This window comes from Oncorhynchus mykiss, chromosome 27, assembly GCF_057628025.1.
Source record: "Oncorhynchus mykiss isolate SJ-2025 chromosome 27, ASM5762802v1, whole genome shotgun sequence".
NCBI classification, from domain to species: domain Eukaryota; kingdom Metazoa; phylum Chordata; class Actinopteri; order Salmoniformes; family Salmonidae; genus Oncorhynchus; species Oncorhynchus mykiss.
This window is the reverse complement of record NC_143048.1, coordinates 41,042,501-41,069,174: the sequence shown is the minus strand read 5'-3', so window position 1 is coordinate 41,069,174 and position 26,674 is coordinate 41,042,501. Positions and strand designations below refer to the sequence as shown.

Below are 26,674 nucleotides of genomic sequence, written 5' to 3'. Positions count from 1 at the left end.
GAGATGCGGATACCTCCCAGCTGCATGGGCTCAGCACCCGAGCCGACAGAGGAAGATGGTAGTGATGCGGAGAGGGAGGCGACGGAGAGCGCGAGCTCCTTTCCACGAGCTCGGTGACGAAGATCAACCCGTCGCTCAATGCGAATAGCGAGTTCAATCAAGGAATCCACGCTGGAAGGAACCTCCCGGGAGAGAATCTCATCCTTTACCTCTGCGCGGAAACCCTCCAGAAGACGAGCGAGCAAGGCCGGCTCGTTCCAGCCACTGGAGACAGCAAGAGTGCGAAACTCAATAGAGTAGTCTGTTATGGATCGATTGCCTTGACATAGGGAAGACAGGGCCCTGGAAGCCTCCTCCCCAAAAACAGATCGATCAAAAACCCGTATCATCTCCTCCTTAAAGTCCTGATACTGGTTAGTACACTCAGCCCTTGCCTCCCAGATTGCCGTGCCCCACTCACGAGCCCGTCCAATAAGGAGAGATATGACATAGGCGACACGAGCAGTGCTCCTGGAGTAAGTGTTGGGCTGGAGAGAAAACACAATATCACACTGGGTGAGGAACGAGCGGCATTCAGTGGGCTCCCCAGAGTAACACGGCGGGTTATTGATTCTGGGCTCCGGAGATTCGAAAGCCCTGGAAGTGGCCGGTGGATCGAGGCGGAGATGGTGAACCTGTTCTGTGAGGTTGGAGACTTGGGTGGCCAGGGTCTCAACGGCATGTCGAGCAGCAGACACTTCCTGCTTGTGTCTGCCTAGCATCGCTCCCTGGATCCCGACGGCTGAGTGGAGAGGATCCGAAGTCGCTGGGTCCATTCTTGGTCGGATTCTTCTGTTACGGTGCGTGAATGAGGACCCAAAAGCGAATTAACTTAAACAGAGCTTCTTTAATTACCAAACATAGGTAGGCTCAGACGGACCGGCAGATTCCGACAGGACAAGACAAGGTTACAGCAAACATGACGACAGTCTGGTTCAGGCATGAAACACAACAAACAAGAATCCGACAAGGACAGGAACAGAAACAGAGAGAGATATAGGGACCTAATCAGAGGGAAAAAGGGAACAGGTGGGAAACGGGGTGAATGGGTAGTCAGAGGAGACAAGGAACAGCTGGGGGAAAGCGTGGGAGAAAAGGTAACCTAACAACGACCAGCAGAGGGAGACAGGGTGAAGGGAAAGGACAGAGACAAGACACAACATGACAGTACATGACAATATTAAAGAGACTAGAAACAGACTGGTACCGAGACTAGGAGTGGCTACTTGAATAGATGTTAACACTACCAAGGTGCTTAGAATGACAAACACCAGAACTGAGAGCAATAGACACACAGGCAGCAAAGCTAGTGATTCATTATGACCCTAATGCATTTACATTGGATGACTGCCACATCAGAATAGTAAAAAGGTCCCCTTAGATCTGCCAGGTAAAGACAGTGTGAGAGTACCATTTTAGCCACAAAGAAGTCCCTACTGTGTGGGTTATTTTAGCAAGCCCTTTCTCCCATGAGGTCAATGGGTTTACCTCACATTTATTTTTGTTTTATTTTATTTAACCTTTATTTAACCAGGCAAGTCAGTTAATAACAAATTCTTATTTACAATGACGGCCTACCAAAAGGCAAAAGCCCTCCTGCGGGGACGGGGGCTGGGATTTAAAATGTAAATAAATAAAAATATAGGACAAAACACACATCACGACAAGAGAGACACCACAACACTACATAAAGAGAGACTGGCAAGAGAGACACCACAACACTACACAAAGAGAGACTGGCAAGAGAGACACCACAACACTACATAAAGAGAGACTGGCAAGAGAGACACCACAACACTACATAAAGAGAGACTGGCAAGAGAGACACCACAACACTACATAAAGAGAGACCTAAGACAACAACATAGCAAGGCAGCAACACATGACAACACAGCATGGTAGCAACACATGACAACGACATGGTAGCAACACAACATGGTAGCAGCACAAGACATGGTACAAACATTATTCGGGCACAGACAACAGCACAAAGGCAAGAAGGTCGAGACAACAATACATCATGCGAAGCAGTCACAATTGTCAGTAAGAGTGTCCATGATTGAGTCTTTGAATGGCCCACAACGATGGAATGGTTTACCGTATCAAAAGCTTTGGCCAAGTCAATAAAAATAGCAGCACAACATGTCTTAGAATCAAGGGCAATGGTGACATCATTTAGGACCTTTAAGGTTGCAGTGACACATTCATAACCTGAGCATAAACCAGATTGCATACCAGAGAGAATACTATAGACATCAAGAGAGCCAGTCAGTTGATTATTGACAAGTTTTTCCAAGACTTTTGATAAACAGGGCAAATTGGAAATAGGCCTATAACAGTTCGGATCAGCTTGATCTCCCCCTTTAAATAAAGGACACACTGTGGCTGCCTTCCAAGCAATGGGAACCACCTCAGAGAGGAGAGACAGGTTTAAAAGGTTGGATATAGGCTTGGCGATGATAGGGGCAGCAACCTTAAAGAAGAAAGGGTCTAAACCATCTGACCCAGATGGTTTTTTGGGGTTAAGTTTAAAGAGCTCCTTTAGCACCTCGGACTCAGTGACCGCCTGCAGGGAGAAACTTTGTAGCGGGGCAGGGGGGGAAAAGAGGGAGGAGCATTGGGGCGAGTTGCATTAGAAGGGGTCGGAGATGAGGAAATGTTGGACAGCAGAGGCATGGCTGGGTAAAATAGGAATCCTGACTTAATGAGGTGGTGATTAAAGAGCTGAGCCATGTGCTTCTTGTCAGTAACAACCACATTATCAACATTAAGGAACATGGCAGCTGTGAGGAGGAGGGTTTTATTCTCCAGGTCTTTAACCGTTTTCCATGAACTTCTTGGGGTTAGACCCAAAGAGAGAGAACTGCTCCTTAAAGTAACTAACTTTGGCCTTCCTAGCCTGAGTGCACTTATTTCTCATTTGCCTGAACGAGAGCCAGACAGCCTGAGTATGCGTGTGCCGAGACTTTCGCAAAATGGAATTCTTGAGGTGATTCTATACCAATTTACAGAAGCCAGGTCATGAAGGAAGGCTTGCTCATTAAAGTTTTTAGCAAGCGTCTATGACAAATCAGGACAGGTCGTTTCACTGAGCAGCCATTACGAACACAGGCTATAAAACAGTGATCACTAAGGTCATTATAGAAAACACCTAGACTGATACCTATCAGGATTATCTGGGTGTTGGAGTCATACCTTTTGGGATTGGTAATAATCAGAGAAAATTTAGAGAGTCCCATCGCTTTAGGACTTGGTCAGGTGGTTTAAGCATGTCCCAGTTTAAGTCACCTAGCAGGACAAATTCAGACTTAGGGTAAGGGGCCAGGAATGAGCTTAGGGCAGGTAGGGCACAGGCCAGTGCTGATTGTGGACAATCACACCCAGCAACAGTCAACACGGAGCCATTTGAAAGTTTAATGCTTAAAACGAGCTGATCAAATTGTTTGGGGACAGACTTGGTGGAGACAACCGAGCACTGAAGGTGATCCTTGGTAATGATTGCCACCACCACCTTTGGAAGATCTGTCTTGCTGAAAAAGGATATAACCAGAAAGGTTAACATCAGTGTTCAAAACACTCTTTCTTAACCACGTCTCAGTAATGACCAATACATCTGGTTTGGAACTGTGAACCCACATTTTCAATTGATCATTAGGTAATAAGCTTCTAGTGTTAAAGTGCAGAGAAAACACAGGCTTTTACAAGAGCAGAAATCAGAGCACAAGTCAGAATTGGGGCTAGCAACAGTAGATGGGCCAGGGTGTACAAGCACATTTCCAGATATAATCAGCAGTAATAGAAGCAGGGAACGGCAGAGGACAGGTAAAGCTCTGCATTGTTGATTTTTTTTAATGATATTTGAATGTGCATCAGATGGCAACAAGAACATATTGTACAGCGATTTCATCAGGTAACATGAATACACAAAGCAGGTGAGAGGTGGTTAGAATAGGATGGGAGGCCAAGAGTCTGTGTAACCAATAGAGAGTCAGAGTCCCGAGTGTCAGAACAAACATAGTCTGTCCCACGGTGGGGGTAAACAAGCAAGTTCATAGTCAACAAAGCGTGCAGGAGTCATGAGGCAAAAAGCATAAAGCACAAGAAAAATATATAACTTGGGGATAACGCTTGTAAGTTCAAAGAGTCACTCGCCCCAACAGGATAACTTGAGAGAGTAGCTCTCTATCAGTCCAGTAGGCAATAATCGTCTAAGACAAAATAAATAAATAGTAGGCCTATACTAGCTTATTCAAGTGTTTCATAATAAGTTACACAAGTTAATTAGCCTACCTGTGTGTGTGTGTGTGTGTGAGTGTGAGTGTGAGTGTGAGTGTGAGTGTGAGTGTGTGTGTGTGTGTGTGTGTGTGTGTGTGTGTGTGTGTGTAAGTGTGTAAGTGTGTGCTGGAGGCGAGTGAAAGCTCGGGAGAGAGGGGGCAGTGTGGCGGGGGTACCTGTTTCTGATCCCAAATGTGGTCACGCATGTGAACACACACACACACCAGTCAGACCACCCCAATTATACCGTACACCACACAAAAGCCACATGGGATTATTAATACATACCAGTGCAATCAGCAATAACTACCTGGGAGCACAAAACTAAAGTGGATAAATGATTACACTTCACAGTTAGAGCAATCTGTTCCAATTAGAGGTTGGTGACATATGGTGTGTGTCCTGGGAGTGATCCGTCACTCGGTAAGGTGGCCCTAGAGAGGGAATGGATGGCATTGGAAAATAAGAGGGTGATGACAGATCGTTGACAGGGTAGAAAGAGAAGAAACGCTTAAGGGATGGCCTTTCACCTTAAAAGGACATGTCAAAAAAAATATGTACACTTCATATTCATCCTCTCCAGCACCATCCCAACATCAACATATGTGAAAACGGTACGTTTCCACGTTTTGTAGTAAAAAGACAGAGGAAGATAAGTGGTTCCAATGACATCTTCAACCAATTAGTAGGCAATTAGTGGCAATGCCTAATCACACTTGGTTAAAATCACACATTGCACACCGATGATGTAATTGGAAACACCTTTCTTTCCAGGTGTGTTATATTAGACAGATGAGAACAGGTGTGTTATATTAGACAGATGAGAACAGGTGTGTTATATTAGACAGATGAGAACAGGTGTGTTATATTAGACAGATGAGAACAGGTGTGTTATATTAGACAGATGAGAACAGGTGTGTTATATTAGACAGATGAGAACAGGTGTGTTATATTAGACAGATGAGAACAGGTGTGTTATATTAGACAGATGAGAACAGGTGTGTTATATTAGACAGATGAGAACAGGTGTGTTATATTAGACAGATGAGAACAGGTGTGTTATATTAGACAGATGAGAACAGGTGTGTTATATTAGACAGATGAGAACAGGTGTGTTATATTAGACAGATGAGAACAGGTGTGTTATATAAGACAGATGAGAACAGGTGTGTTATGTTAGACAGATGAGAACAGGTGTGTTCTATTAGACAGATGAGAACAGGTGTGTTATATTAGACAGATGAGAACAGGTGTGTTATATTAGACAGATGAGAACATGTGTGTTATATTAGACAGATGAGAACAGGTGTGTTATATTAGACAGATGAGAACAGGTGTGTTATATTAGACAGATGAGAACAGGTGTGTTATATTAGACAGATGAGAACAGGTGTGTTATATTAGACAGATGAGAACAGGTGTGTAATATTAGACAGATGAGAACAGGTGTGTTATGTTAGACAGATGAGAACAGGTGTGTTATATTAGACAGATGAGAACAGGTGTGTTATATAAGACAGATGAGAACAGGTGTGTTATATTAGACAGATGAGAACAGGTGTGTAATATTAGACAGATGAGAACAGGTGTGTTATATTAGACAGATGAGAACAGGTGTGTTATATTAGACAGATGAGAACAGGTGTGTTATATTAGACAGATGAGAACAGGTGTGTTATATTAGACAGATGAGAACAGGTGTGTTATATTAGACAGATGAGAACAGGTGTGTTATATTAGACAGATGAGAACAGGTGTGTAATATTAGACAGATGAGAACAGGTGTGTTATATTAGACAGGGAGGTTGAGGTGTGTTATATTAGACAGATGAGAACAGGTGTGTTATGTTAGACAGGGAGGTTGATGTGTGTTATATTAGACAGATGAGAACAGGTGTGTTATATTAGACAGATGAGAACAGGTGTGTTATATTAGACAGGGAGGTTGAGGTGTGTTATATTAGACAGATGAGAACAGGTGTGTTATGTTAGACAGGGAGGTTGATGTGTGTTATATTAGACAGGGAGGTTGAGGTGTGTTATATTAGACAGATGAGAACAGGTGTGTTATATTAGACAGATGAGAACAGGTGTGTTATATTAGACAGATGAGAACAGGTGTGTTATATTAGACAGATGAGAACAGGTGTGTTATATTAGACAGATGAGAACAGGTGTGTTATATTAGACAGGGAGGTTGAGGTGTGTTATATTAGACAGATGAGAACAGGTGTGTTATATTAGACAGATGAGAACAGGTGTGTTATATTAGACAGATGAGAACAGGTGTGTTATATTAGACAGATGAGAACAGGTGTGTTATATTAGACAGATGAGAACAGGTGTGTTATATTAGACAGATGAGAACAGGTGTGTTATATTAGACAGATGAGAACATGTGTGTTATATTAGACAGATGAGAACAGGTGTGTTATATTAGACAGATGAGAACAGGTGTGTTATATTAGACAGGGAGGTTGAGGTGTGTTATATTAGACAGATGAGAACAGGTGTGTTATATTAGACAGATGAGAACATGTGTGTTATATTAGACAGATGAGAACAGGTGTGTTATATTAGACAGATGAGAACAGGTGTGTTATATTAGACAGATGAGAACAGGTGTGTTATGTTAGACAGATGAGAACAGGTGTGTTATGTTAGACAGGGAGGTTGAGGTGTGTTATATTAGACAGATGAGAACAGGTGTGTTATGTTAGACAGATGAGAACAGGTGTGTTATATTAGACAGGAAGGTTGAGGTGTGTTATATTAGACAGATGAGAACAGGTGTGTTATATAAGACAGATGAGAACAGGTGTGTTATGTTAGACAGATGAGAACAGGTGTGTTATATAAGACAGATGAGAACAGGTGTGTTATGTTAGACAGATGAGAACAGGTGTGTTATATTAGACAGATGAGAACAGGTGTGTTATATTAGACAGATGAGAACAGGTGTGTAATATTAGACAGATGAGAACAGGTGTGTTATGTTAGACAGGGAGGTTGAGGTGTGTTATATTAGACAGATGAGAACAGGTGTGTTATATAAGACAGATGAGAACAGGTGTGTTATGTTAGACAGATGAGAACAGGTGTGTTATATTAGACAGATGAGAACAGGTGTGTTATATTAGACAGATGAGAACAGGTGTGTTATATTAGACAGGGAGGTTGAGGTGTGTTATATTAGACAGATGAGAACAGGTGTGTTATATTAGACAGATGAGAACATGTGTGTTATATTAGACAGATGAGAACAGGTGTGTTATATTAGACAGATGAGAACAGGTGTGTTATATTAGACAGATGAGAACAGGTGTGTTATGTTAGACAGATGAGAACAGGTGTGTTATGTTAGACAGGGAGGTTGAGGTGTGTTATATTAGACAGATGAGAACAGGTGTGTTATATTAGACAGATGAGAACAGGTGTGTTATATTAGACAGGGAGGTTGAGGTGTGTTATATTAGACAGATGAGAACAGGTGTGTTATGTTAGACAGATGAGAACAGGTGTGTTATATTAGACAGGAAGGTTGAGGTGTGTTATATTAGACAGATGAGAACAGGTGTGTTATATAAGACAGATGAGAACAGGTGTGTTATGTTAGACAGATGAGAACAGGTGTGTTATATAAGACAGATGAGAACAGGTGTGTTATGTTAGACAGATGAGAACAGGTGTGTTATATTAGACAGATGAGAACAGGTGTGTTATATTAGACAGATGAGAACAGGTGTGTAATATTAGACAGAAGAGAACAGGTGTGTTATGTTAGACAGGGAGGTTGAGGTGTGTTATGTTAGACAGGGAGGTTGAGGTGTGTTATATTAGACAGATGAGAACAGGTGTGTTATGTTAGACAGGGAGGGTGAGGTGTGTTATATTAGACAGATGAGAACAGGTGTGTTATATTAGACAGATGAGAACAGGTGTGTTATGTTAGACAGGGAGGTTGAGGTGTGTTATGTTAGACAGGGAGGTTGATGTGTGTTATATTAGACAGGAAGGTTGAGGTGTGTTATGTTAGACAGGGAGGTTGAGGTGTGTTATATTAGACAGGGAGGTTGAGGTGTGTTATATTAGACAGATGAGAACATGTGTGTTATATTAGACAGATGAGAACAGGTGTGTTATATTAGACAGGAAGGTTGAGGTGTGTTATGTTAGACAGGGAGGTTGAGGTGTGTTATGTTAGACAGGGAGGTTGAGGTGTGTTATGTTAGACAGGGAGGTTGAGGTGTGTTATATTAGACAGGGAGGTTGAGTTGTGTTATATTAGACAGGGAGGTTGAGGTGTGTTATATTAGACAGATGAGAACAGGTGTGTTATATTAGACAGATGAGAACAGGTGTGTTATATTAGACAGATGAGAACAGGTGTGTTATATTAGACAGATGAGAACAGGTGTGTTATGTTAGACAGATGAGAACAGGTGTGTTATGTTAGACAGATGAGAACAGGTGTGTTATGTTAGACAGGGAGGGTGAGGTGTGTTATGTTAGACAGGGAGGTTGAGGTGTGTTATATTAGACAGATGAGAACAGGTGTGTTATATTAGACAGGGAGGTTGAGGTGTGTTATATTAGACAGATGAGAACAGGTGTGTTATGTTAGACAGATGAGAACAGGTGTGTTATGTTAGACAGATGAGAACAGGTGTGTTATGTTAGACAGGGAGGGTGAGGTGTGTTATGTTAGACAGGGAGGTTGAGGTGTGTTATGTTAGACAGGGAGGTTGAGGTGTGTTATGTTAGACAGATGAGAACAGGTGTGTTATGTTAGACAGGGAGGTTGAGGTGTGTTATGTTAGACAGGGAGGTTGAGGTGTGTTATGTTAGACAGATGAGAACAGGTGTGTTATGTTAGACAGGGAGGTTGAGGTGTGTTATGTTAGACAGGGAGGTTGAGGTGTGTTATGTTAGACAGGGAGGTTGAGGTGTGTTATGTTAGACAGGGAGGTTGAGGTGTGTTATATTAGACAGGGAGGTTGAGGTGTGTTATATTAGACAGGGAGGTTGAGGTGTGTTATATTAGACAGGGAGGTTGAGGTGTGTTATATTAGACAGGGAGGTTGAGGTGTGTTATATTAGACAGGGAGGTTGAGGTGTGTTTTATTAGACAGATGAGAACAGGTGTGTTATGTTAGACAGGGAGGTTGAGGTGTGTTATGTTAGACAGGGAGGTTGAGGTGTGTTATATTAGACAGGGAGGTTGAGGTGTGTTATGTTAGACAGGGAGGTTGAGGTGTGTTATATTAGACAGGGAGGTTGAGGTGTGTTATGTTAGACAGGGAGGTTGAGGTGTGTTATATTAGACAGGGAGGTTGAGGTGTGTTATATTAGACAGGGAGGTTGAGGTGTGTTATGTTAGACAGGGAGGTTGAGGTGTGTTATGTTAGACAGGGAGGTTGAGGTGTGTTATGTTAGACAGGGAGGTTGAGGTGTGTTATATTAGACAGGAAGGTTGAGGTGTGTTATATTAGACAGGGAGGTTGAGGTGTGTTATATTAGACAGGGAGGTTGAGGTGTGTTATATTAGACAGGGAGGTTGAGGTGTGTTATATTAGACAGGGAGGTTGAGGTGTGTTATATTAGACAGGGAGGTTGAGGTGTGTTATGTTAGACAGGGAGGTTGAGGTGTGTTATATTAGACAGGGAGGTTGAGGTGTGTTATGTTAGACAGGGAGGTTGAGGTGTGTTATATTAGACAGGAAGGTTGAGGTGTGTTATGTTAGACAGATGAGAACAGGTGTGTTATGTTAGACAGATGAGAACAGGTGTGTTATATTAGACAGGGAGGTTGAGGTGTGTTATGTTAGACAGGGAGGTTGAGGTGTGTTATATTAGACAGGGAGGTTGAGGTGTGTTATATTAGACAGGGAGGTTGAGGTGTGTTATGTTAGACAGGGAGGTTGAGGTGTGTTATATTAGACAGGGAGGTTGAGGTGTGTTATATTAGACAGGGAGGTTGAGGTGTGTTATATTAGACAGGGAAGTTGAGGTGTGTTATATTAGACAGGGAGGTTGAACTGTGTTATATTAGACAGGGAGGTTGAGGTGTGTTATGTTAGACAGGGAGGTTGAGGTGTGTTATATTAGACAGGGAGGTTGAGGTGTGTTATATTAGACAGGGAGGTTGAGGTGTGTTATGTTAGACAGGGAGGTTGAGGTGTGTTATATTAGACAGGGAGGTTGAGGTGTGTTATGTTAGACAGGGAGGTTGAGGTGTGTTATATTAGACAGGAAGGTTGAGGTGTGTTATGTTAGACAGATGAGAACAGGTGTGTTATGTTAGACAGATGAGAACAGGTGTGTTATATTAGACAGATGAGAACAGGTGTGTTATATTAGACAGGGAGGTTGAGGTGTGTTATGTTAGACAGGGAGGTTGAGGTGTGTTATATTAGACAGGGAGGTTGAGGTGTGTTATGTTAGACAGGGAGGTTGAGGTGTGTTATATTAGACAGGGAGGTTGAGGTGTGTTATATTAGACAGGGAGGTTGAGGTGTGTTATGTTAGACAGGGAGGTTGAGGTGTGTTATATTAGACAGGGAGGTTGAGGTGTGTTATATTAGACAGGGAGGTTGAGGTGTGTTATATTAGACAGGGAAGTTGAGGTGTGTTATATTAGACAGGGAGGTTGAGGTGTGTTATGTTAGACAGGGAGGTTGAGGTGTGTTATATTAGACAGGGAGGTTGAACTGTGTTATATTAGACAGGGAGGTTGAGGTGTGTTATATTAGACAGGGAGGTTGAACTGTGTTATATTAGACAGGGAGGTTGAGGTGTGTTATATTAGACAGGGAGGTTGAGGTGTGTTATATTAGACAGGGAGGTTGAGGTGTGTTATATTAGACAGGGAGGTTGAGGTGTGTTATATTAGACAGGGAGGTTGAGGTGTGTTATATTAGACAGGGAGGTTGAGGTGTGCTATGTTAGACAGAGAGATTCAGGTGTTTTACCTGTGGCCTTCTCTGGGTTGTTGCACATGTAGCAGAGCCAGCTGCCCTCCTCTTCACTGAAGCCAAACAGGTCAAAGAAACGCACCTCCTCCAGAAGGATCTGCAGACTGTCCAGGTCCTACAGAGAGAGAGAGAGAGACTCAGAAAGCAAATGTCAACTGTTTGCTGATGATCTGGTGCTTCTGTCGCCAACCAAGGAGTGCCTATAGCATCACCTAGATATTCTGCACAGATTCTGTCAGACCTGGGCCCTGACAGTAAATCTCAGTAAGACAAAAATAATGGTGTTCCAAAAAAGGTCCAGTCGCCAGGGCCACGAATACAAATTATATCTAGACACTGTTGCCCTAGAGCACATAAAGAACTATAACTACGTCAGACTAAACATCAGCACCACAGGTAACTTCCACAAGGCTGTGAACGAGAGACAAGGAAAGAAGGGCCTTCTACACCATCAAAAATGACATAGAACTCAACTTCCCAATTAGGATCTGGCAAAAAAATAAATCAATCAGTTACATGACCCAGGGCCCTCGAAGGTCTGGGGTCCATCCACCAACCAAGAATTCACATAATGGGACAAACACCCAATTGAAACTCAGCATGCAGAATTCTGCAAAAATATACTTTGTGTGCAACGCAAAAGCCCAAATAATGCATGCAGAGCAGAATTAGGACGATACCCGCTAGTTATCAACATCCTGAAAAGTAAAATTCTACAACCACCTAAAAGGAAGTGATGCACACACATTCCCCCACAAAGCCATCACCTACAAAGAGACAAACCTAGAGAAGAGTCCCCTAAGCCAGCTGGTCCAGGGGCTCTGTTTACAAAAAACAAACAGGCCCCAGGACCGAAACACATTTAGACCCAACCAAATCATGAGAAAGCAAAAATATAACTATTTGACACACTGGAAAGAATCATCAAAAACACATAGAAAATTAGAATGCTTCCTGGCAGAATACCTGACCACTGTGACTGACCCAAACTTAAAGGAAGACCTGGCTCTCGTGAAAAGACAGGCTATGTGCACACTGCCCACAAAATGAGGAGGAAACGGACCTGCACTTCTGTATCTCCTGCCCAATGTATGACCATAATTAGGAGACACATATTTCCCTCAGATCACACAGATCCACCAAAAAATGTGAAAACAAATCAAACATTGATAAACTCCCATATTTGTTAGGTGGAATACCACAGTGTGCCATCACAGCAGCTAGATATGTGACCCATACCCATTATTTATTTTCTCATTCATACTTCAACTATTTGTACATTGTTACACTGTACAAAGTCAATAATATAACATTTGAAATGTCTATATTCTTTTAAAACTTTTGTGAGTATAATTTTTACTGATTGTTTATTTCCCTTTTGTTAATTAAAGGTATATTCCATTTACTTTGGAAATGTAAACATGTTTCCCAAGCCAATAAAGCCCTTTGAATTGAGAAAGAGAGAAAGATAGAGAGAATTAGAGATTATTTATTTGACATGTCTGTCTTACTAACACTCAAAGAGATATAAAGAGCAAGTACAAAGAACACAGGCAAACTAGACTGGGAACATCTGTGGGTTAGAGAGAAAGACAGAGAAAAGGACAGAGAGAGAAAAAGAAAGAAAGACAGAGAAAAAGAAAGACAGAGAGAGCAAGAGAGAAAGATTAGAGAGAATGAGAGAGAAAAACAGAGCGAGAGAAAGAGAGAGAGACAGAGAGAAAGATAATGAGAGAAAGAGAGAAAAATACAGAGAGAGAGAGAGAGAGAGAGAGAGAGAGAGAGAGAGAGAGAGAAAGATATTATTTCAGTTTAATCAAGAGGAATGATGACCGATGAGCATAATGGATCGTATTTTTCACTGTCTTTCCATTTTAAGACCCAAAATGCCTCAGCACCCGGCTCATCCATAACTTATACGTCAAGCATTAAAGTAGCATTTAAAACGGAGGGTTCATTTACAGTATAAAGTGAAGTATAACCCTTGACATGTGACAGGGGTCTCCCGGGGTCTGCAATGGAGGTCTGGGTTGTACACACGCACACACACACACACACACACACACACGCACACACACACACACACACACACACACACACACACACACACACACACACACACACGCGCACACACACACACACACACACACACACACACACACAAACACACACACACACACTGTGTTCCCCTGTGCCTGGGTAGGTTTGTAGAGATAGGTGCTAATGCTTTGCGTTGTAGTAACCAAGTCCGGGCTCCAGACCACATAGTGAGTGTCTCAGCCGGATACATTTGTACTCTGGTCTTGATTCAGCAGAGTAAAAATATTACAATTATCAGCTTCCATTCAGTCAGCGTATAAAACCTCTTCACCAGGCCAAATATATAAACTCCTTTATTGAAACATGAATACAGAATCTTAACAGCCTTTATATATATTATAGACATATTAGTACAGTGGTGAACCTATATGTCTCCAGTGGTGAACCTGTAGGTCTTCAGTGGTGAACCTATATGTCTCCAGTGGTGAACCTATATGTCTCCAGTGGTGAACCTATAGGTCTTCAGTGGTGAACCTATATGTCTCCAGTGGTGAACCTATATGTCTCCAGTGGTGAACCTATAGGTCTTCAGTGGTGAACCTATAGGTCTTCAGTGGTGAACCAATAGGCCTTCAGTGGTGAACCTGTAGGTCTTCAGTGGTGAACCTATAGGTCTTCAGTGGTGAACCTATATGTCTCCAGTGGTGAACCTATATGTCTCCAGTGGTGAACCTATAGGTCTCCAGTGGTGAACCTATATGTCTCCAGTGGTGAACCTATATGTCTCCAGTGGTGAACCTGTAGGTCTTCAGTGGTGAACCTGTAGGTCTCCAGTGGTGAACCTATATGTCTCCAGTGGTGAACCTATATGTCTCCAGTGGTGAACCTATAGGTCTCCAGTGGTGAACCTATATGTCTCCAGTGGTGAACCTATAGGTCTCCAGTGGTGAACCTATATGTCTCCAGTGGTGAACCTATAGGTCTCCAGTGGTGAACCTATAGGTCTTCAGTGGTGAACCTGTAGGTCTCCAGTGGTGAACCTATATGTCTCCAGTGGTGAACCTATATGTCTCCAGTGGTGAACCTATATGTCTCCAGTGGTGAACCTATATGTCTCCAGTGGTGAACCTATAGGTCTTCAGTGGTGAACCTGTAGGTCTTCTGTGGTGAACCTATAGGTCTCCAGTGGTGAACCTGTAGGTCTTCTGTGGTGAACCTATAGGTCTCCAGTGGTGAACCTATAGGTCTTCAGTGGTGAACCTATAGGTCTTCTGTGGTGAACCTATAGGTCTCCAGTGGTGAACCTGTAGGTCTTCTGTGGTGAACCTATAGGTCTTCAGTGGTGAACCTGTAGGTCTCCAGTGGTGAACCTGTAGGTCTTCAGTGGTGAACCTATAGGTCTTCTGTGGTGAACCTATAGGTCTCCAGTGGTGAACCTGTAGGTCTTCTGTGGTGAACCTATAGGTCTTCTGTGGTGAACCTATAGGTCTTCAGTGGTGAACCTATAGGTCTCCAGTGGTGAACCTGTAGGTCTTCTGTGGTGAACCTATAGGTCTCCAGTGGTGAACCTATAGGTCTTCAGTGGTGAACCTATAGGTCTTCTGTGGTGAACCTATAGGTCTTCAGTGGTGAACCTATAGGTCTTCAGTGGTGAACCTATAGGTCTTCAGTGGTGAACCTATAGGTCTTCAGTGGTGAATCTATAGGTCTTCAGTGTGTGAACCTATAGGTCTTCAGTGGTGAACCTATAGGCCTTCAGTGGTGAACCTATAGGTCTTCAGTGTGACAGGTTAGTACAGTGGTGAACCTATAGGTCTTCAGTGGTGAACCTATAGGACTTCAGTGGTGAACCTGTAGGTCTTCAGTGGTGAACCTATAGGTCTTCAGTGGTGAACCAATAGGCCTTCAGTGGTGAACCTATAGGTCTTCAGTGGTGAACCTATAGGTCTTCTGTGGTGAACCTATAGGTCTTCAGTGGTGAACCAATAGGTCTTCAGTGGTGAACCTATAGGTCTTCAGTGGTGAACCTATAGGTCTTCAGTGGTGAACCAATAGGTCTTAAGTGGTGAACCTATAGGTCTTCAGTGGTGAACCAATAGGCCTTCAGTGGTGAACCTATAGGTCTTCAGTGGTGAACCTATAGGTCTTCAGTGGTGAACCAATAGGTCTTCAGTGGTGAACCAATAGGCCTTCAGTGGTGAACCAATAGGTCTTCAGTGGTGAACCAATAGGTCTTCAGTGGTGAACCAATAGGTCTTCAGTGGTGAACCAATAGGTCTTCAGTGGTGAACCAATAGGCCTTCAGTGGTGAACCTGTAGGTCTCCAGTGGTGAACCTATATGTCTCCAGTGGTGAACCTATATGTCTCCAGTGGTGAACCTATATGTCTCCAGTGGTGAACCTATATGTCTCCAGTGGTGAACCTATAGGTCTTCAGTGGTGAACCTGTAGGTCTTCTGTGGTGAACCTATAGGTCTCCAGTGGTGAACCTGTAGGTCTTCTGTGGTGAACCTATAGGTCTCCAGTGGTGAACCTATAGGTCTTCAGTGGTGAACCTATAGGTCTTCTGTGGTGAACCTATAGGTCTCCAGTGGTGAACCTGTAGGTCTTCTGTGGTGAACCTATAGGTCTTCAGTGGTGAACCTGTAGGTCTCCAGTGGTGAACCTGTAGGTCTTCAGTGGTGAACCTATAGGTCTTCTGTGGTGAACCTATAGGTCTCCAGTGGTGAACCTGTAGGTCTTCTGTGGTGAACCTATAGGTCTTCTGTGGTGAACCTATAGGTCTTCAGTGGTGAACCTATAGGTCTCCAGTGGTGAACCTGTAGGTCTTCTGTGGTGAACCTATAGGTCTCCAGTGGTGAACCTATAGGTCTTCAGTGGTGAACCTATAGGTCTTCTGTGGTGAACCTATAGGTCTTCAGTGGTGAACCTATAGGTCTTCAGTGGTGAACCTATAGGTCTTCAGTGGTGAACCTATAGGTCTTCAGTGGTGAATCTATAGGTCTTCAGTGTGTGAACCTATAGGTCTTCAGTGGTGAACCTATAGGCCTTCAGTGGTGAACCTATAGGTCTTCAGTGTGACAGGTTAGTACAGTGGTGAACCTATAGGTCTTCAGTGGTGAACCTATAGGACTTCAGTGGTGAACCTGTAGGTCTTCAGTGGTGAACCTATAGGTCTTCAGTGGTGAACCAATAGGCCTTCAGTGGTGAACCTATAGGTCTTCAGTGGTGAACCTATAGGTCTTCTGTGGTGAACCTATAGGTCTTCAGTGGTGAACCAATAGGTCTTCAGTGGTGAACCTATAGGTCTTCAGTGGTGAACCTATAGGTCTTCAGTGGTGAACCAATAGGTCTTAAGTGGTGAACCTATAGGTCTTCAGTGGTGAACCAATAGGCCTTCAGTGGTGAACCTATAGGTCTTCAGTGGTGAACCTATAGGTCTTCAGTGGTGAACCAATAGGTCTTCAGTGGTGAACCAATAGGCCTTCAGTGGTGAACCAATAGGTCTTCAGTGGTGAACCAATAGGTCTTCAGTGGTGAACCAATAGGTCTTCAGTGGTGAACCAATAGGTCTTCAGTGGTGAACCAATAGGCCTTCAGTGGTGAACCAATAGGTCTTCAGTGGTGAACCAATAGGTCTTCAGTGGTGAACCAATAGGTCTTCAGTGGTGAACCAATAGGTCTTCAGTGGTGAACCAATAGGTCTTCAGTGGTGAACCTATAAAAGAGCGCCGCACACTCTAAGAGCTCAGATTCAAAAATGTAATGTCCAACGTTTCGACAGGCAAGCTGTCTTCATCTAGGTATAATCACAAACACTGCAGGGTGACTCGTTTACACACACAGGTGTCTGTAATCATGGCCAAGTAATGACCTAATATCATTGGTTAATTCTCAAACATTAAAATAACATACAAATAATAAATGGATAGGGTACGATCATAGATTAAATTTAGACTACATAACCTACAAACAATTACAAAGGCAAAGTCACAATAATCACAAGAATGGCTTCAGATCAAAGTCTACGTTGAGACCAAAGGAACCCTCATAGAGACTGCCAGAGGTCTGGACAACAGGCCCTCCGATTTGACACACTGAACTTCATCTTTTATCGATGGCGGTTATGATAACGTTTAGTAGCTTGAGCGTGGCTGAGATGCACCCGTGCACAGCGGAGAAGGTACGGTGGGATTCGAAATGATCAGTGATCTTGGCTTTCGAAGACTTTATAAAGGCAGGACAGGATGGATATAGGTCTGTAACAGTTTGGGTCTAGAGTGTCTCCCCCTTTAAAGAGGGGGATTAGGAATCTCGGACGATACAGAAGAGAGGTTGAACAGACTAGTAATAGGGGTTGCAACAATGGCGGCGGATAATTTTAGAAACAGAGGGTCCAGACTGTCTAGCCCAGTTGATTTGTAAGGGTCCAGGTTTTGCAGCTCTTTCAGAACATCTGCTATCTGGATTTGAGTGAAGGAGAAGCTGGGGAGGCTTGTTTGCCGGGGTTGGGGTAGCCAGGAGCAAAGCATGGCCAGCCGTAGCGAAATGCTTATTGAAATTCTCGATTATCGTGGATTTATCGGTGGTGAGAGTGTTTCCTAGCCTCAGTGCAGTGGGCAGCTGGGAGGAGGTGCTCTTATTCACAGTGTCCCAGAACTTTTTGGAGTTAGAGCTACAGGATGCACATTTCTGTTTGAAAAAGCTAGCCTTTGCTTTCCTAACTGACTGTGTGTATTGGTTCCTGACTTCCCTGAAAAGTTGCAGATTTCTGGGCGTGGTAGAATAGATTCAGGGCATAATGTACAGACAGGGGTATGTTAGGGTGCGGGTACAGTGGAGGTAAACCTAGGCATTGAGTGACGATAAGAGAGGTTGCATCTCTGGAGGCACTAGTTATGCTAGGTGAGGTCACTGCATGTGTGGGAGGTGGGACAAAAGAGCTATCTGAGGCATGTTGAGTGGGACTAGGGGCTCCGCAGTAAACTACCCTAAACAACAGTATACAAGGCATATTGACATTAGAGAGAGACATACACCTGCTTCTACACCTGCATTGCTTGCTGTTTGGGGTTTTAGGCTGGGTTTCTGTACAGCACTTTGAGATATCAGCTGATGTACGAAGGGCTATATAAATACATTTGATTTGATTTTACATAAAGAGAGAGACATGGGTTGGCGCCCCCCCTTGGGTTGTGCCGTGGCGGAGATCTTTGTGGGCTATACTCGGCCTTGTCTCAGGATGGTAAGTTGGTGGTTGAAGATATCCCTCTAGTGGTGTGGGGGCTGTGCTTTGGCAAAGTGGGTGGGGTTATATCCTTCCTGTTTGGCCCTGTCCGGGGTTGTCCTCGGATGGGGCCACAGTGTCTCCTGACCCCTCCTGTCTCAGCCTCCAGTATTTATGCTGCAGTAGTTTATGTGTCGGAGAGCTAGGGTCAGTCTGTTATATCTGGAGTACTTCTCCTGTCCTATCCGGTGTCCTGTGTGAATTTAAGTATGCTCTCTCTAATTCTCTCTTTCTCTCTCTCGGAGGACCTGAGCCCTAGGACCATGCCTCAGGACTACCTGACATGATGACTCCTTGCTGTCCCCAGTCCACCTGGCCGTGCTGCTGCTCCAGTTTCAACTGTTCTGCCTGTGATTATTATTATTTGACCATGCTGGTCATTTATGAACATTTGAACATCTTGGCCATGTTCTGTTATAATCTCCACCCGGCACAGCCAGAAGAGGACTGGCCACCCCACTTAGCCTGGTTCCTCTCTAGGTTTCTTCCTAGGTTTTGGCCTTTCTAGGGAGTTTTTCCTAGCCACCGTGCTTCTACACCTGCATTGCTTGCTGTTTGGGGTTTTAGGCTGGGTTTCTGTACAGCACTTTGAGATATCAGCTGATGTACGAAGGGCTATATAAATACATTTGATTTGATTTGATTTTGATTTGACATAAAGCGAGGAATAAAGCAATCACAGGTGTTGATTGGGAGAGCTAGCTAAGACTACAACGGGTAAGACAACAACAGCTAATCAGCTAAGACAACAACAGGTAAAATGGCGATGAATGGGCAGAGGGTCAGTTAATTACACACAGGACCAGAGTTCGAGGCTGGGCCCGACAGAAAAACAAAATAAACAAAAATAGAGTACCGTGATTAATGAACAGTGCAGCAGGCTGTGTAGCCGAGTGAACACAGGGTCCACTGAGCAGGCCAGGAGATGGGACTGGCTCAATGCTAGCTTCCGGGCTGGGCCAATCGGTAGCAGCTAGCTAGCTGCGATGATCTGGAGTAATGGTCCAGAGCTTACGTCAGGAATCTGGTGATGTAGTGGAGAAAAGCAGTCCGGTATGCTCAGGGTTGATATCGCTCTGTGCACTGGCGGGTATTATCCAGGCTAAAAGCGTCTGGGTTCTGAGCTAAAGGTAAAGGCCGCTAGCAATGGCTAACAATGACTAAATAGCTAGTAGCTAATTAGCTGGTTAGCTTCTGATGGAGGTTCTAGCTATAAGGTCTAAAAATAGAAGGTCAATATCACATTGGGTGAGGTGGGTTGCCAGAAGGTATATTTATTTTGAAAATGGAAAAAGAGATTGAAAAATATTGAAATACATACAAAAAAGGGACAATGACAAACACAATGACAAACACATCTGCACTGCTACACAATCTTGGATATTCACCTCAGCTTCCCCCCCTCCCTGTCAGACTGAGCTCCAGGGGTTACCTCAGCTTCCCCCCTCCCTGTCAGACTGAGCTCCAGGGGGGAGTCACCTCAGCTTCCCTCCCTGTCAGACTGAGCTCCAGGGGAGTCACCTCAGCTTCCCTCCCTGTTAGACTGAGCTCCAGGGGAGTCACCTCAGCTTCCCTCCCTGTCAGACTGAGCTCCAGGGGAGTCACCTCAGCTTCCCTCCCTGTCAGACTGAGCTCCAGGGGAGTCACCTCAGCTTCCCTCCCTGTCAGACTGAGCTCCAGGGGAGTCATCTCAGCTTCCCTCCCTGTCAGACTGAGCTCCAGGGGAGTCACCTCAGCTTCCTTCTCCCCTGTCAGACTGAGCTCCAGGGGAGTCACCTCAGCTTCCCCCCCCCCCCTGTCAGACTGAGCTCCAGGGGAGTCACCTCAGCTTCCTCCCTCCCACACAGGGTTAAAGGTCACTATACCATGACTCAGGGATATGACGCAGCAGGCAAAAGTTCCATCCATCCCAGCTCCTGCCCAATCAGCTCTGTTCTGCTGACTCATCCCACAGAGACAGACTAATGAGTTATGACACATCAGACAACATGTCTACACCTCTACACACACACACACACACACACACACACACACACACACACACACACACACACACACACACACACACACACACACACACACACACACACACACACACACACACACATTCTACGTTTTAAAATTGGGCAATACAAATACAGAGAAGGAAACCTTGGGTTGGGAAATAAGGGAAAATCATCCAAAATAACCTATTGTGACCGGCCAGAAACAAATATGTCAACACAATCACCACCACCAATCCCAAAACCCCAAGCACAACGGTGCCAGGACTGCCACAGGGCAACGTCCTGAATTTCCTGGAAGTGATCTGGGCGTGTAATTAACACCACAAATGTCAAATTTGACGGATGAGGACAACGACGTATGACACACACACACACACACACATCTTTGCACAATCACAAGTGGGAAGGTGGTTTTGACAGAGTTTCAGAAACAATAGCTAGATTATGTGGCCGAGTCTGAATAGCACCTACTGTATCTATTTAAACATCTAGAAACCCCTGTGTGTTTCTCTCTGTATGCTCTGCCACTGCCAAAATGATATTCTTCTAATGTTTTCAAGATGCAGAAGAGATTTCACCAAGACCTCCTGCAACTGTCCCCATTTTGGTAAACTTCAGGAGAGGGAGAGGGGGAGAGGGAGAGAGAGAAAGAGAGAGAGAGAGCGAGGAAGAGAGAGAGAGAGAGAGGGAGAGAGGGAGAGAGAGAGAGAGAGAGAGGGAGAGGGAGGGAGGGAGAGAGGGAGAAGGAGAAAGAGGGGAGAGGGAGGGAGAGGGAGGGGAGAGGGAGCAGGAGAGGGAGAGGGAGGGAAGGAGGGAGGGGGATAGAGGGAGATGAGAGAGGGTAAAATAGTAGGTTCAGGGGGGTAGAAAAGTACTCTATTTTAAAGAGGTATTATAAACACACCACAGAAATAACCTACTAATAGCCTACTCTTCCAGGTGGAAATGATTGTGGCCTCTCTTTCAGTCTCTTATTTTTCTCTCTCCCTCTTTCCTCTCTGTTATGGTTTAGAGTGATGCCCTCTCCTGGAGCCGGTTGAATTACGATCCTGTGTGTCTGTTCCATGGAAAACACTATCGAGAAACAAAGAATTCATTCTGCTGATGCTTCGCTCTGGTGAGAACTACCCCCAGCAGTTCATTTGAACACACAGACACACACAGACACACACACACAGAGCCAAGGAGGTTTTGCTCCTTGTGATGGTCGTAAGAGTAATTTATAGGAGAGCAGCTATGCTGGGCTCAGCCAGGCTGTGTCATAAACTGGTAACATTCCATTAAAAACACACACACACACACAGGAAACGAGCCAGGCTGTGCAGTAATAAACTGGTCGGTCTCTATTTTAAACACATTACAGGTGAGAGGGGCTGGGGTGATGACATTTAAAACTGGCTCTGACGGAGAAAACAGGTCTCATATGTCAACCCTTACCCTCTCGTAATCTCTTACAATATACCTCCTCCCTCCCTCAGTCTCTGTCTACCTCCTCCCTCCCTCAGTCTCTCTCTACCTCCTCCCTCCCTCAGTCTCTCTCTACCTCCTCCCTCCCTCAGTCTCTTTACCTCCTCCCTCAGTCTCTCTCTACCTCCTCCCCCCTCAGTATCTCTACCTCCTTCCTCCCTCAGTCTCTTTACCTCCTCCCTCCCTCAGTATCTCTACCTCCTTCCTCCCTCAGTCTCTTTACCTCCTCCCTCCCTCAGTATCTCTACCTCCTTCCTCCCTCAGTCTCTTTACCTCCTCCCTCCCTCAGTCTCTCTCTACCTCCTCCCTCCCTCAGTCTCTCTACCCCCCCCTCAGTCTCTCTCTACCTCCTCCCTCCCTCAGTATCTCTACCTCCTCCCTCCCTCAGTATCTCTACCCCCCCCAGTCTCTCTCTACCTCCTCCCTCCCTCAGTCTCTCTACCCCCCCTCAGTCTCTCTCTACCTCCTCCCCCCCTCAGTCTCTCTCTACCTCCTCCCTCCCTCAGTCTCTCTACCTCCTCCCTCCCTCAGTCTCTCTACCTCCTCCCCCCTCAGTCTCTCTCTACCTCCTCCCTCCCTCAGTCTCTCTACCTCCTCCCTCCCTCAGTCTCTCTACCTCCTCCCTCCCTCAGTATCTCTACCTCCTCCCTCCCTCAGTCTCTCTACCCCCCCTCAGTCTCTCTCTACCTCCTCCCTCCCTCAGTATCTCTACCTCCTCCCTCCCTCAGTATCTCTACCTCCTCCCTCCCTCAGTCTATCTACCTCCTCCCTCCCTCAGTCTCTCTCTACCTCCTCCCCCCTCAGTCTCTCTCTACCTCCTCCCCCCTCAGTATCTCTACCTCCTTCCTCCCTCAGTCTCTTTACGTCCTCCCTCCCTCAGTCTCTCTACCCCCCCCCCTCAGTCTCTCTACCCCCTCCCTCAGTATCTCTACCTCCTCCCTCCCTCAGTCTCTCTACCCCCCCTCAGTCTCTCTCTACCTCCTCCCTCCCTCAGTATCTCTACCTCCTCCCTCCTCAGTCTCTCTACCCCCCCCCCCTCAGTCTCTCTCTACCTCCTCCCTCCCTCAGTATCTCTACCTCCTCCCTCCCTCAGTATCTCTACCTCCTCCCTCCCTCAGTCTCTCTACCCCCCCTCAGTCTCTCTCTACCTCCTCCCTCCCTCAGTATCTCTACCTCCTCCCTCCCTCAGTATCTCTACCTCCTCCCTCCCTCAGTCTCTCTACCCCCCCCCCTCAGTCTCTCTCTACCTCCTCCCTCCCTCAGTATCTCTACCTCCTCCCTCCCTCAGTATCTCTACCTACTCCCTCCCTCAGTCTCTCTACCCCCCCCTCAGTCTCTCTCTACCTCCTCCCTCCCTCAGTATCTCTACCTCCTCCCTCCCTCAGTCTCTGTACCCCCCCTCAGTCTCTCTCTACCTCCTCCCTCCCTCAGTATCTCTACCTCCTCCCTCCCTCAGTCTCTCTCTACCTTCTCCCTCCCTCAGTCTCTCTACCTCCTCCCTCCCTCAGTCTCTCTACCCCCCCTCAGTCTCTCTCTACCTCCTCCCTCCCTCAGTATCTCTACCTCCTCCCTCCCTCAGTATCTCTAGCTCCTCCCTCCCTCAGTCTCTCTACCCCCCCCCCTCAGTCTCTCTCTACCTCCTCCCCCCCTCAGTCTCTCTCTACCTCCTCCCTCCCTCAGTCTCTCTACCTCCTCCCTCCCTCAGTCTCTCTACCTCCTCCCCCCTCAGTCTCTCTCTACCTCCTCCCTCCCTCAGTCTCTCCACCCCCCCCTCAGTCTCTCTCTACCTCCTCCCTCCCTCAGTATCTCTACCTCCTCCCTCCCTCAGTCTCTCTACCCCCCCTCAGTCTCTCTCTACCTCCTCCCTCCCTCAGTATCTCTACCTCCTCCCTCCCTCAGTCTCTCTACCCCCCCCTCAGTCTCTCTTTACCTCCTCCCTCCCTCAGTCTATCTACCTCCTCCCTCCCTCAGTCTCTCTACCCCCCCCTCAGTCTCTCTCTACCTCCTCCCTCCCTCAGTCTCTCTACCTCCTCCCTCCCTCAGTCTCTCTACCCCCCCCCCCCCTCAGTCTCTCTCTACCTCCTCCCTCCCTCAGTCTCTCTACCTCCTCCCTCCCTCAGTCTCTCTACCTCCTCCCTCCCTCAGTCTCTCTACCTCCTCCCTCCCTCAGTCTCTCTACCCCCCCCCCCTCAGTCTCTCTCTACCTCCTCCCTCCCTCAGTATCTCTACCTCCTCCCTCCCTCAGTCTCTCTACATCCTCCGTCCCTGAGTCTCTCTACCCCAATCTCATCCTTACTTTACCACTGCCTCGCCCCTGTCTCCTGTCCCCTCTGCCTCTTGTCCCCTCTGTCTCCTGTCCCCTCTGTCTCCTGTCCCCTCTGTCTCCTGTCCCCAATGTCTCCTCTCCCCCTCTGCCTCTTGTCCCCTCCGTCTCCAGCCCCCTCTCCCCCTCTGTCTCCTCTCCCCTCCGTCTCCAGCCCCCTCTCCCCCTCTGTCTCCTCTCCCCCTCTGTCTCCTCTCCCCTCCGTCTCCAGCCCCCTCTCCCCCTCTGTCTCCTGTCCCCTCTGTCTCCTGTCCCCACTGTCTCCTGTCCCCTCTGTCTCCTGTCCCCTCTGTCTCCTCTCCCCCTCTGCCTCCTCTCCCCCTCTGTCTCCTCTCCCCTCCGTCTCCAGCCCCCTCCGTCTCCAGCCCCCTCTCCCCCTCTGTCTCCTCTCCCCCTCTGTCTCCTCTCCCCTCCGTCTCCAGTCCCCTCCGTCTCCAGCCCCCTCTCCCCCTCTGTCTCCTGTCCCCTCTGTCTCCTGTCCCTTACTGTCTCCTGTCCCCTCCGTCTCCAGCCCCCTCTCCCCCTCTGTCTCCTGTCCCCTCTGTCTCCTGTCCCCACTGTCTCCTGTCCCCACTGTCTCCTGTCCACTCTGTCTCCTGTCCACTCTGTCTCCTGTCCCCACTGTCTCCTGTCCCCTGTCTCCCGTCCCCTCTGCCTCCTGTCCCCTCTGCCTCCTGCCCCCTCTGTCTCCTCTCCCCTCTGTCTCCTCTCCCCTCTGTCTCCAGCCCCCTCTGTCTCCTGTCCCCTCTCCCTTCTTACTCTTGCCCGCTGTCCCCCTCTTCCTCCCTGTCTCCTCTCCCCTTTGACTCCAGCCCCCCAGCCCCCCTGTCTTCTGTACCCTCTCCCCCTCCGTCTCCTGTCCCTTCTCCCCTCCGTCTCCTGTCCCCTCTCCCCTCAGTCTCCAGCCCCCACCATCTTCTGTACCCTCTCCCCCTCTGTCTCCCATCCCCTCTCCCCCTCTGTCTCCTCTCCCATCTGTATCATGTCACCTCTCCCCCTCCTACTCCTGTACTCTCTCCCCCTCTGTCTCTTGTCCTTTTTCCCCCTCTGTCTCATGTCCCCTCTCCCCCTCTGTCTCCTCTCCCTCTCCCCCTCCTACTCCTGTACTCTCTCCCCCTCTGTCTCTTGTCCCTTCTCCCCCTCTGTCTCATGTCCCCTCTCCCCCTCTGTCTCCTCTCCCTCTCCCCCTCCTACTCCTGTACTCTCTCCCCCTCTGTTTCTTGTCCCTTCTCCCCCTCTGTCTCATGTCCCCTCTCCCCCTCTGTCTCCTCTCCCCCTCCTACTCCTGTACTCTCTCCCCCTCTGTCTCTTGTCCCTTCTCCCCCTCTGTCTCATGTCCCCTCTCCCATCTGTCTCCTCTCCCCCTCCCCCTCCTACTCCTGTACTCTCTCCCCCTCTGTCTCTTGTCCCTTCTCCCCCTCTGTCTCATGTCCCCTCTCCCCCTCTGTCTCATGTCCCCTCTATCTCCTCTCCTCTCCCCCTCTGTCTCATGTCCCCTCTCCCCTCTGTCTCCTGCCCCTGTCTACTCCTCTCCCCCCCTGTCTCTTGTACTCTCTCCCCCTCTGTCTCTTGTCCCTTCTCCCCCTCGGTCTCCTGCCCCTGTCTACTCCTCTCCCCCCCTGTCTCTTGTACCCTCTCCCCCTCTGTCTCCTCTCCCCCTCCTACTCCTGTACTCTCTCCCCCTCGGTCTACTGCCCCTGTCTACTCCTCTCCCCCCTGTCTCTTGTACTCTCTCCCCCTCCCCCTCTGTCCCCTCTCCCCTCTGTCTCCTCTCCCCCTCCTACTCCTGTACTCTCTCCCCCTCTGTCTCTTGTCCCTTCTCCCCCTCTGTCTCATGTCCCCTCTCCCATCTGTCTCCTGCCCTCTCTCCCCTCGGTCTCCTGCCCCTGTCTACTCCTCTCCCCCCCTGTCTCTTGTACTCTCTCCCCCCCTGTCTCTTGTCCCCTCTCACCCTCTGTCTCCTGTCCCCTCTCACCCTCTGTCTCCTGTCCCCTCTCCCCCTCTGTCTCATGTCCTCTCTGTCTCCAGCCCCCTGTCTTCTGTACCCTCTCCCCCTCTGTCTCTTGTCCCTGCTCTCCTAGATGTAAGCCTTAGTCTTCGATTCCCCTGTGTACTGTGTTCTCATAAATAGCTTGCCTCTCTTAGACTTTTTCCTATCAGCAGGAAGTTGATTAGCAGAGTAATAAAGCCTCAGTCAGACCCATGCGTTTCTTACTGCAGGGGACCAGAGCACAAGGGGACCAGCGGATCAGGGGACCAGAGC

General features: G+C 47.0%; 1 protein-coding gene across 1 annotated transcript in view; it reads right to left on the bottom strand.

Moving 5' to 3' along the window:
* LOC110507223 (ventricular zone-expressed PH domain-containing protein) overlaps positions 1–26,674 on the bottom strand; it is a 170,117-nt gene that overhangs the window by 26,188 nt on the left and 117,255 nt on the right. The window contains 1 exon segment of the mRNA XM_090223997.1: positions 11,286–11,403. Coding sequence (XP_090080123.1) covers positions 11,286–11,403 — 118 coding nt within the window.